General features: G+C 32.9%; 2 protein-coding genes across 3 annotated transcripts in view; one reads left to right on the top strand and one right to left on the bottom strand.

The window, feature by feature from the left end:
* Nucleotides 1-11,469, bottom strand: part of LOC139480884 (trifunctional purine biosynthetic protein adenosine-3-like) — a 483,263-nt gene that overhangs the window by 458,756 nt on the left and 13,038 nt on the right. The gene's annotated exons all lie outside the window — the stretch shown is intronic.
* Nucleotides 1-11,469, top strand: part of LOC139480885 (vesicular glutamate transporter 3-like) — a 48,038-nt gene that overhangs the window by 546 nt on the left and 36,023 nt on the right. The window contains exons 1-7 of one of the 2 annotated variants that reach the window (XM_071263821.1): nt 2,413-2,865; nt 5,384-5,502; nt 6,249-6,366; nt 7,360-7,447; nt 9,659-9,745; nt 10,642-10,775; nt 11,149-11,295. In XM_071263821.1, coding sequence (XP_071119922.1) covers nt 2,545-2,865; nt 5,384-5,502; nt 6,249-6,366; nt 7,360-7,447; nt 9,659-9,745; nt 10,642-10,775; nt 11,149-11,295 — 1,014 coding nt within the window. In that variant the 5' untranslated portion in view covers nt 2,413-2,544. Of the gene's footprint in view, nt 1-2,412; nt 2,866-5,383; nt 5,503-6,248; nt 6,367-7,359; nt 7,448-9,658; nt 9,746-10,641; nt 10,776-11,148; nt 11,296-11,469 lie in introns of those variants that run through there. The other variant, XM_071263822.1, reaches the window with a different exon arrangement.

An 11,469-nucleotide genomic window follows, 5' to 3' on the forward strand; every position in this document is an offset into this window, starting at 1 on the left:
CGAAGAAAAACGGCTCCTAGATTTCAAAAAATCCATTTATGAGAAAGAGCGCTAGTTATTAAAATAACCAAACACCTGAATACAACAACAACAACACACATACAGAACAATGTCATTGGTTTACCACTGCATATCAAATCATGTTGTTGTTGGTAGACCATATATTTTTTGTCGGTTAACCATAGATTTTCCAATACATACTGAATTCTGTTGTAATTGGTGGCTTCTAATTATATAAGTTAAATACTCTTTACCGATTCGTTTGTTGATAGAGGCACATAGATTTACCTCTGAATACCAAATACCGGTGTTCTTTGTGAGGTATTGATTTTCCACCGCATACCATATATGTGTTGTTGGTTGCCAATGTTTTCTAAATTCTTGTGTTGCTGACCCACATTTTCTACTCCATACCAAATTCTGTTGATGGTGGCCCATATTTTCTACTTCATACTAAATTTTGTTGTTGGTGGCACATATAAATTTTCTACTGCTTACTGAATTCTGATCTTGTTGATTGTCAATAGGTTTTCCACTGAAACAAATACTGGTGACGAAGAACAGCACTAAATTTGCTGTATGTATGGTTTTTGTTTAGCGTGTACTGATTTAGTGTCATGGGTCATGGATACCCAATATACTTTGTTTTTATATTGTTTTTGGCATATACTCAGTAAATTTTTTTGGCAATTTATTTCTATTGTTTAGAAAACTATAGGAGCAAGCCACAGGCACTTGTCTCAGAAAAAAACCAATTATATATACCTTAATATAACATTATGTATATATAATGTTATATAAGTGTACAGTATATATGAAAATAAATCTGAGACAAGTGCCTGTGGAGCTAGCTTAAGGTCAAAAGTATAAAATGCAAAGTTGATCTGGAATCATTGCTCCTGAAATATAAATTACCAATATCCATCACAGTTGTTGCCTTTTCTATAAACTCTATTAGCTACATGTACGCTTAAAGTGTAAAATACAAACAAAATATCAGGGACTTTTATAGCTGACTATGCAGTATGGGCTTTGTTCATTGTTGAAGGCCGTACGGTGACCTATAGTTGTTAATGTCTGTCATTTTGGTCTCTTGTGGACAGTTTCTCGTTGGCAATCATACCACATCTTCTTTTTTATAAAAATAAAAAAAAATAAAAAAATACCATCACAACAAGCTGTTAGTATATCAAAACTATTAGAGAAATAACCAAGTGCCAGGAATTATCGCAAATAGAATACGATTTTTGAAGATTTTTGAAGATTTTCATACCTTAAAAATGTAAAAAAAATCAACTTGTTTTATTAGTTCTTGTTCCTGAAACATCCATCTATTAAATGTTTGCAGTTTTTTGCTGTTATCTGCAAAACTATAAAACGAGATTAAATGTGTAAATTGCTTCAATAATAAACGTGCATGTAAAAAATTATTTACAGAAACTCTGAAAAATTAGAATATCTTACAAACCGTTTTTTTTTTTTTTTTAGTTTTTGCCGTTATTTTCAAAATATACCAATGAGGTGAAAAGCGTATTGCAAAAAAATGTTAACCACATAAAAAACGAATGTTCACACAGTGATATGTCTCGCCTGTCTGCATAAAAATCATCATAAAAAGGTAATCTGATGGACAGCTACATAGCTTATAAATTCAAAGTAGCTGTACCATGGTCCTGTGGGCAGGCCCTCAAAATAGTCGTCAAACTGATATGCATTGATAGTAATGCAACTCCATACCACACCATTGATTGTTCACAAGTGAATGCAGTTACGGTCATCAGCTTTACCCCCAGTGAATATTATATATGTATTCAGAAATATAATGGCCATCAAATGACAAATTTGGCGTTTCTATGTTCTTTGGAAATCATTTGAAACAGCTAAAAAATAATAAAGTAACTGACTTTTGGATTTGAGGTTATAAAAAAAAATTGACACTCGTTATTGGCCAGCTTTTTAATAACCAAACTGTACAGTTGAAAAGATAAACCAAGTTGAATGACTCTTTTTAAAAGCTCTGGATACCACATCACTGATGTGTTACAACTCACGACCAAAAGTGTGATACATGATTAAATTCAACCTTGAACAGGTTTATTACATAATTGAAAAAAATAATAAAGTGAAATGAACAAATATACCAATTTTAGTAATTGAATATATTTAAATTTTTGACATTTCAGTATAGATTCGTAAAACGACTCACTGAGGTTACAAGGGTGAAAACTTTATATATACTTAATATAATATTTTGTATGTTAAGAACTTTTGTCAGTACCTGAGTAAAATAATATCAACATATATAATATAGTTTCTTAAATGATATGTCTGATGCACTCACTGCCTTGCATTTTTTCCTTCATCAATATAGCTATAATAATAGAGTTCCCACCCTTCCGAGACCCCCTTGTATTACAAAGTATATTATACAATCTGCTGCATGTATGTCAGCTGTTTCGGTCAATATCTACAAAATGGGCATGTTTTTCTCTATTAATTGTTGTGATTTTATGAAAACATTACAAATACCGATAAATTAAAAAGATGGTTATTAAAAAGTTAGATAGTAAAACGATGGATATTAATAGTATGGATAAAAAAGATATGAATGAAGACAGTGATGATGAAGATCGTGCGGAAATGCTGTCCAAACACATAATGTGTGGTAAATGTCGACCATGCCGTCGGTCTTGTCCGACAGTTTGTTATGTCCCTAAACGTTTTATTGTGACTATATTGACGGGTATCGGTATGATGCTGGTTTATGCCATGAGGACTAATCTAGCAGTAACAGTCATTCTTATTTTGGACTTCGCTCCTCATACAAAAGTAGGGACCACTCAGGCAATGGAAGCAGTTTGGCATGTAAGTACGACACCCTCAAATATTATCCTCGAAAAGGTATTGTCTTCCGATCAGTTTTTCATGTGAGCGAATTGAGGCAGTGGCAGATCCAGGGGGTTGAAACACTCCCCCACCCCGGGCTTGTTTTTACGATCATTGCATTTGAATGGGGGTTGGAACCCCTTTTATAAATGGTTGAATCCGCCCCTGCAACACATCATCAAGTTTAACCTAAAATGATATTGTCTGTTAAATGACAGTGAAAAATATCTTTATAAACTGCACGATTTCCATACATAGTAAATACATACACTAGATGTTATTGAACTCGACATGAACTGTGGAACAGGTTTGTGATATAGTTGATATAACGTTATGCTTGGTTTATTCAATTCACATCATGAACTTAACAACTTTATATACTCTCAAAATAGCATGATCATATACACATAAACAACAAGAAATTGAGGGGAAATGAAATATTTGAGTCGAGAAAGACTCTGCAAATTAGCCTTTATGGTTTTTCTTGGTTATCCTTAGATGCTAGGCAATTTTAGTTCTAACCAGTCAAAGTTACTTGCACGGATAAAACTATATAAACACGTTATTTTTAATTGACATTGGCAAGACCGATGACGCGAGAACAAAAGAAAAGATTTTTTTTTTTATGAAAAACTCGACAAAATCAACGTTTGAAGAATACCGGAGACGACACTTACGGAAGCCTTTTAGGGCCATGCTAATTTACATTTTACAATTAGATGATATAACAAATTATTAATTTGATATAACAGATTATCAATTTGATATAACAGATTATCAATTTGATAAACAGATTATCAATTTGATATACAGCTAATTTCCTGCAGCATGTAGAGCAAGACTTTGGTTAGCTTGCATGCTTTGTTTGTATATCTTCCAATATAATTTAAATATAATATATAAATGTTTAACAATGCCTATATATATTGTTTGAAGATGTCAATCTTAATTACAAAACTTGGGTAAATGTTTATACAAACAAAGCAAGCAAGCCAAACAACGTTTTACTCTACAATCATTAGGACATTAGCTGTAACAGATTATAAATATTTGATATAACAATTTAATAATTTAATAATTTGATATAACAAAAAAGGAAATTTGATATGTCAAATTACATATGCATAAATTGGGGTTATCCCCCTTCTCTATTTGACATTAATTTTATATAAGTGAAACGCTTAAACTGTTTAGCGATATAGACCTAAATGTTTTTTGCATTGCTCATAATCTTAAATCCTTATTCTATATATATGTAACGTTATTAAGGTGCTCAGATTATACTCGTGTGGTCTTTTTTCAACAGAAATTGAAATTCCACAATCATACAAAATCTCACTTATGTTTCTTTATTTTTAATAAAAAAACTTCCAAATTAAAATTATATGTTGAAACAAATTGACAAATGCAGTGATGAATTGAAGGATGTTGAATAAATCCGTTCATGTTCCTATTGATATAATCAAAGAATCGTGCCAGGCTTTTTTAAGAAGGAAAGTTTTTTTTTTTATTCTCATATGTTCCTATGTTCCTAAAAACACCAACATCTCAATAGAACTCTTCGTTTCGCTTTGAGTTGAAAATATGCATTATAAATTGACCAAATATACCACCTTTTCTCCCTTATATTTGGTCTGTTTGAATTTGAAAATTTATACAAAGAGAACACATCCAGGAAAGTTAATTTTACAAATTCTTTGAAATGAAGGTCATGGAATTTAATTACTTCACAATTCAAGCCGAATACATTAATTCAAAAAGCTTTCTAATGGATTCTTGTCAATATTTACAGCAACATATTGTTTAAACATTTATAATTTATTTCGATTGAACATGTTAGTTTTCGCATACAAATCTTCTTGTGTTTTACTTTTATGTATATGTATTTCCATAATCGCTACATTAATAGCTTTGTCAAACCTTCTTTGAATCTTACGTAAATTTGACAATCTTTTTTTTTCAGCAAAGACATAATAAACATATTTTTTTCTTATTTTATTTCCTTTTTTCAGTATTTAACCGATGAATGGACTTGTTTTTTTGTGTGTGTGTGTGTGTAGTTGACATGTAAATATCTAGTTGTAACATTTGGGAGACATCAATAACTACATGTATATCAAACCTACATAGAATTTTATAAAAGTTTTTTTTTAACATATAAGCGATAATGGCTGAAGCAACTTTTGAAAGTACATCTCTTCTTCATTTTTCAGTATTTTGCTGATAGATGGACGAAGTTTTTGCAGATAAATTTACGGACAGTCTGGATTTTTTTTTGACATAATAAATGTGAAAACATTCATTTCTTTATTTATTTATAAAATTTACACATGCATAAGCTAATCTTCAAAATCAAGAAATAGCATTTAAAAGGCAAGCAGAACTTTATTGAAATGTTTACGTTTTTTAGAAAGATATGTACATGCTTTTTATTTCTTATTTCAATCATTTCCTTTCTTCAGAAATTTACTATTATTGCTGCTTTTTATACATTCAGTTACCAACAGTGCAGTGGGATACCAGAGAGATCGGGTTTTTACATGCTGTATTCTATATTGGATATATAATAACACACATCCCCGGTGGCTATCTGACAACTATATGGGCTAGTCATAGGTAAGGGCTTTACAAATCGGCCAGAACCCCTTAAAATGTACTGTACACTGACTGAAAACGGAATGAATTGTTGATAAATATCTTTATGAAAATGGTTTTACGATACACATAAAGTTTGGAATGGCATTACAGAAATACTGAAAGAGCTACCAGTGTATACTTCGAATGTTCGGATGTAGTGAATATCGATATGAATCAAAGGGCTCGGTAGAACAATATTAGGATTATCTTAAACTAACAGTAATGAGTGAGCTTTTGATCCTTTTCACTTCACTGTGCCTTTGAGCTGAAGCGCATCAACACTTGCGCTGTTATTTTGTTTGTTTATATATTTCTCAACTGCGTGCAGAGAGTTAATATTAATTTGTTTTACTGGGTTTATTTTTTATCAAACTTTACGTTCGTATGATTATTCAATATTATAAAACTATTACAATATATAAATTTGATATTAAAAGCAATGTCTAGCTAAATAAAATCTATGACCGGTCGGCACTGATTTGAATAAGTATCTCCTCCGTGCCGTGACAGTCTTGCACATTAAAACTCAATATTGAATAAAAGACACTGCTGTTTCAGTGTTTGGTACAGGTTGGCTGTCACTGTGCACAACAGTTCAACATAGACCCCAAAGGGGAAAAACTAGAGAACTCGTTTTGTTAGAAAACACTGTCAAACATCCAAACATACTATCCACACTGATCTGTGTCCTCCACTAGTAAAACTATTAACAAATTAACTTTCAGAATATTTGGTGGCTGTATTCTGTTTTCGGCCGTTATGAATTTATTACTACCAGTATTTGTTGAGGAGGTTGGCTACATAGGAACGTGTTGTCTCCGTGGAATCCAAGGCATGGGAGAAGCAAGTATTTTCTAGACATATTCTTATTAGGAATTTTTTGTTGATATATCTATAGACGATGTGTCAAGATTCAACGATAAACAGATTAAGAATAAGTATTGTTCCAATTTAGAGCATTTATACACAATAAAATACACTATGACATTGAAATGAAATATTAAATATTCATATAGTTATACACCCACACTTATCTCTTCATCTTAATTATATATATCATGTAATTTTATTTCAGACATGACCAGAACCATAGAATCATTATAATAACAATCGTAATTACTTATATTAATTTACGTTTCATCTAACATCTAACCATTGATAATATATTAACTTACATAAATACTTTAGGACAGACACATTTTTATCAGAAAATAACCACACATACATTATTTTGCCTCAAATCTCAAAGTTTAGGACAAACCATCACGAGGTAAATCATGATTTTTTTCTTCTCTCTTTTGTTTTATTTACAGCATCCTGAAGAATGAAGCATCCTTGCGATGTTATTATGTAATGGCGCAGCAGCAGTGTAGCATTGTAATAAGTGTTTCTCGTTTGTCGTTTTTTATATAGATTTGATCGTTGATTTTCCTGTTTAAATGGTTTTACACTAGTCTTTTTTGGGGCCCTTTATACGATTTCTGTTCGGTGGGAACCAAGGCTCCGTGTTGAAGACTGTACTTTGACCTATACTGGTTTACTTTTTACACTGAATTCTGATTAGGACGAAGATTTGTCTCAATGGCATCCATACCACATCTTATATATGTGGTTGCAAATAAAAAAAATTCTGTAAAAAAGAAAGATATTTGCAAAAGTTAACCGACGACTACGACGAAGTGGACAACGGATGCAAAGTGATGAGAAAAGGGCCAAGTGTTAAAAATTCAAATGAGCACCCCTGTGTCACCCTCATCATTGAAGATTTTAGCACTTCAAATATTTGAATTGCTCTCACTGATGGTTTCTACAATGATGTTTCACTTTTTTTAATAGGGTTTACTGTACCCGGCGTGTTATGGTCTACTCCGACATTGGTCTACTACAAAAGAAAGAGGGAGGCTTGTTTCTGCAGTGCTTACAGGTTCGTTATTTACTGATTTATGTCAGACTTAGTCCATATACAAAAGAAAGAGGGAGGCTTGTTTCTGCAGTGCTTACAGGTTCGTTATTTACTAATTTGTCAGACTTAGTCCATATACAAAAGAAAGAGGGAGGCTTGTTTCTGCAGTGCTTACAGGTTCGTAATTTACTAATTTGTCAGACTTAGTCCATATACAAAAGAAAGAGGGAGGCTTGTTTCTGCAGTGCTTACAGGTTCGTTATTTACTAATTTGTCAGACTTAGTCCATATACAAAAGAAAGAGGGAGGCTTGTTTCTGCGGTGCTTACAGGTTCGTTATTTACTAATTTATGTCAGACTTAGTCCATATACAAAAGAAAGAGGGAGGCTTGTTTCTGCGGTGCTTACAGGTTCGTTATTTACTGATTTATGTCAGACTTAGTCCATATACAAAAGAAAGAGGGAGGCTTGTTTCTGCAGTGCTTACAGGTTCGTAATTTACTGATTTATGTCAGACTTAGTCCATATACAAAAGAAAGAGGGAGGCTTGTTTCTGCAGTGCTTACAGGTTCGTAATTTACTGATTTATGTCAGACTTAGTCCATATACAAAAGAAAGAGGGAGGCTTGTTTCTGCAGTGCTTACAGGTTCGTAATTTACTGATTTATGTCAGACTTAGTCCATATACAAAAGAAAGAGGGAGGCTTGTTTCTGCAGTGCTTACAGGTTCGTAATTTACTGATTTATGTCAGACTTAGTCCATATACAAAAGAAAGAGGGAGGCTTGTTTCTGCAGTGCTTACAGGTTCGTTATTTACTGATTTATGTCAGACTTAGTCCATATACTAAAGAAAGAGGGAGGCTTGTTTCTGCAGTGCTCACAGGTTCGTTATTTCCTGATTTATGTCAGACTTAGTCCATATACTAAAGAAAGAGGGAGACTTGTTTCTGCCGTGCTTACAGGTTCGTTATTTACTGATTTATGTCAGACTTAGTCCATATACAAAAGAAAGAGGGAGGCTTGTTTCTGCGGTGCTTACAGGTTCGTTATTTACTGATTTATGTCAGACTTAGTCCATATACAAAAGAAAGAGGGAGGCTTGTTTCTGCAGTGCTTACAGGTTCGTAATTTACTGATTTATGTCAGACTTAGTCCATATACAAAAGAAAGAGGGAGGCTTGTTTCTGCAGTGCTTACAGGTTCGTAATTTACTGATTTATGTCAGACTTAGTCCATATACAAAAGAAAGAGGGAGGCTTGTTTCTGCAGTGCTTACAGGTTCGTAATTTACTGATTTATGTCAGACTTAGTCCATATACAAAAGAAAGAGGGAGGCTTGTTTCTGCAGTGCTTACAGGTTCGTAATTTACTGATTTATGTCAGACTTAGTCCATATACAAAAGAAAGAGGGAGGCTTGTTTCTGCAGTGCTTACAGGTTCGTAATTTACTGATTTATGTCAGACTTAGTCCATATACAAAAGAAAGAGGGAGGCTTGTTTCTGCAGTGCTTACAGGTTCGTTATTTACTAATTTATGTCAGACTTAGTCCATATACAAAAGAAAGAGGGTGGCTTGTTTCTGCAGTGCTTACAGGTTCGTTATTTACTGATTTATGTCAGACTTAGTCCATATACAAAAGAAAGAGGGAGGCTTGTTTCTGCAGTGCTTACAGGTTCGTTATTTACTGATTTATGTCAGACTTAGTCCATATACAAAAGAAAGAGGGAGGCTTGTTTCTGCAGTGCTTACAGGTTCGTTATTTACTGATTTATGTCAGACTTAGTCCATATACAAAAGAAAGAGAGAGGCTTGTTTCTGCAGTGCTTACAGGTTCGTTATTTACTGATTTATGTCAGACTTAGTCCATATACAAAAGAAAGAGGGAGGCTTGTTTCTGCAGTGCTTACAGGTTCGTTATTTACTGATTTATGTCAGACTTAGTCCATATACAAAAGAAAGAGGGAGGCTTGTTTCTGCAGTGCTTACAGGTTCGTTATTTACTGATTTGTCAGACTTAGTCCATAGCTTAGGATTTTTTTCTTCTTTTTAACAATGATTTGTTTGGTTTAAAGGTAATATATGTTATCTGGAAATAGCATAGTACACATTAATACTAGCATGTCCTAGCTACATGTAGATATTAGAAACTATTATTTTGAAACTATCCTTTTCAATATAATCCAATATGTCCTTTTCTATGTCAAGCAGCTGTACATATTCTGTTTTGTAGGTAGCTATGCAGGTGCTATTATTGGCTTCCCGATGGCAGGATTTATAACACATTATATTGGTTGGCAGTATGTGTACTATGTGTGTGGTGAGTATGAATATGCGTTAAGTGTGAACACAAGTGAATGTTGACTATGTAGTGGTGAGTATGAATACACGTTAAGTGTGGACACAAGTGAATGTGATCAGTATGGATACGTTTTTTAAAAGTGTGGACACAGGTGAATGTGGACTATGTATGTGATAAGTATTGATACGTTTTAAGTGCATGTGGATACAGATGAATGTGGACTATGGATGTGATCAGTATGGATACGTTTTAAGTATGGACACAGGTGAATGTGGACTTTGTATGTGATAGATATGGATATGTTTTATGTGTGGACACAGGTGAATGTGGACTATTTATGTGATCAGTATGGATATGTTTTATGTGTGGACACATGTGAATGTGGACTATGTATGTGATCAGTATAAATACGCTTTAAATGTGGACCGGCACAGGTGAATGTGGACTCTGTATGTGGTGAGAAAAAAATACGCTTTAAGTGTGGACACAGGTGAATATGTACTGTATGTGGTAAGAAGAAATACGCTTTAAATGTGGACACAGCTGAATGTGTACTATGTGGTGAGTATAAATATGCTTGAAGTGTGGACACAGGTAAATATGGACTGAATGTGGTGAGTATATATACGCTTTGAGTGTGGACACAGATGAATGTGGACTATGTATTTGGTAAGTATAAATACCCTTAAGTGTGGACACAGGTGAATGTGGACTATGTATGTGGTAAGTATGAATATTTTTTCAGTGTGGACACAGGTGAACGTGTACTGTGTATGTGGTTACTATGAATACCTTTAAGTGTGGACGCAGGTGAATGAGATAAAAAAAAATCTAACAAAAAATATATTATTGCTCAAATTATTTTGGTTTTTAAGCTATTGATAACGTATCTGAATCCTGAGTATGTTTTTCAGGAGGTGTTTGTATAGTATGGTATTTCAGTTGGCTGTGTTTGGTGTATGAAAAGCCTTCACATCACACTTCTATAAGTGATGAAGAGTATAATTATCTGTGTGACGCACAAGGAAGTGACGTAATCGATTATGTTGTAAGTGTAATATGTATATTGCTTTTCATATATATCTAAGTACTTTTATCATTCCATTATATATATAAAAAGTTTTAGATAATTTTTTTAATCAAATTTCAGTCAAAAGATCGGTATGAAAAGTTTTACAAAATGTTGCATCTTTCATTTACCTTCGATGTTTTAAAAGAAATGCATTATAATAATTGAAATATAGCAAGTATTCATGAATTTGAATACCAATGTAACCTATATTCGATGAATAAATGAAACCAATATGTTGCTCAGTAATGAATGTAATGGATAGGAAATAATCAACATTTCTTTAAAATTCAAACAGTCGTTTAAATGAAAGTATTAAACAAATATTTAGGGTCATTTTTTTCTTCTTCAGAATTTAAAAATACCATGGGCTCAGATTTTAACATCACTGCCCGTTATAGCTCTCTGTATATGCCATTTTGCTAGAAACTGGATTTTCGTGTTTATGTTAACAAATGAACCATATTATCTCAATAATTTTGGATTTTCTATAGCAGAGGTAAGTTGGTTATGTTTCTCTTATTCTATGCCTTGAAATAAAATTCATTTTTGAAAATCTAAGTCAGCTCAACACTATAGTCAACATATTTAAATTGGTTATTTAATATGTTTAAATTGATTAGCCAATATGTTTAAATGGGTTAGTTAACATGTTTAAATGAATTGGTAAACA

Source organism: Mytilus edulis, chromosome 7 (assembly GCF_963676685.1).
Source record: "Mytilus edulis chromosome 7, xbMytEdul2.2, whole genome shotgun sequence".
NCBI lineage: Eukaryota > Metazoa > Mollusca > Bivalvia > Mytilida > Mytilidae > Mytilus > Mytilus edulis.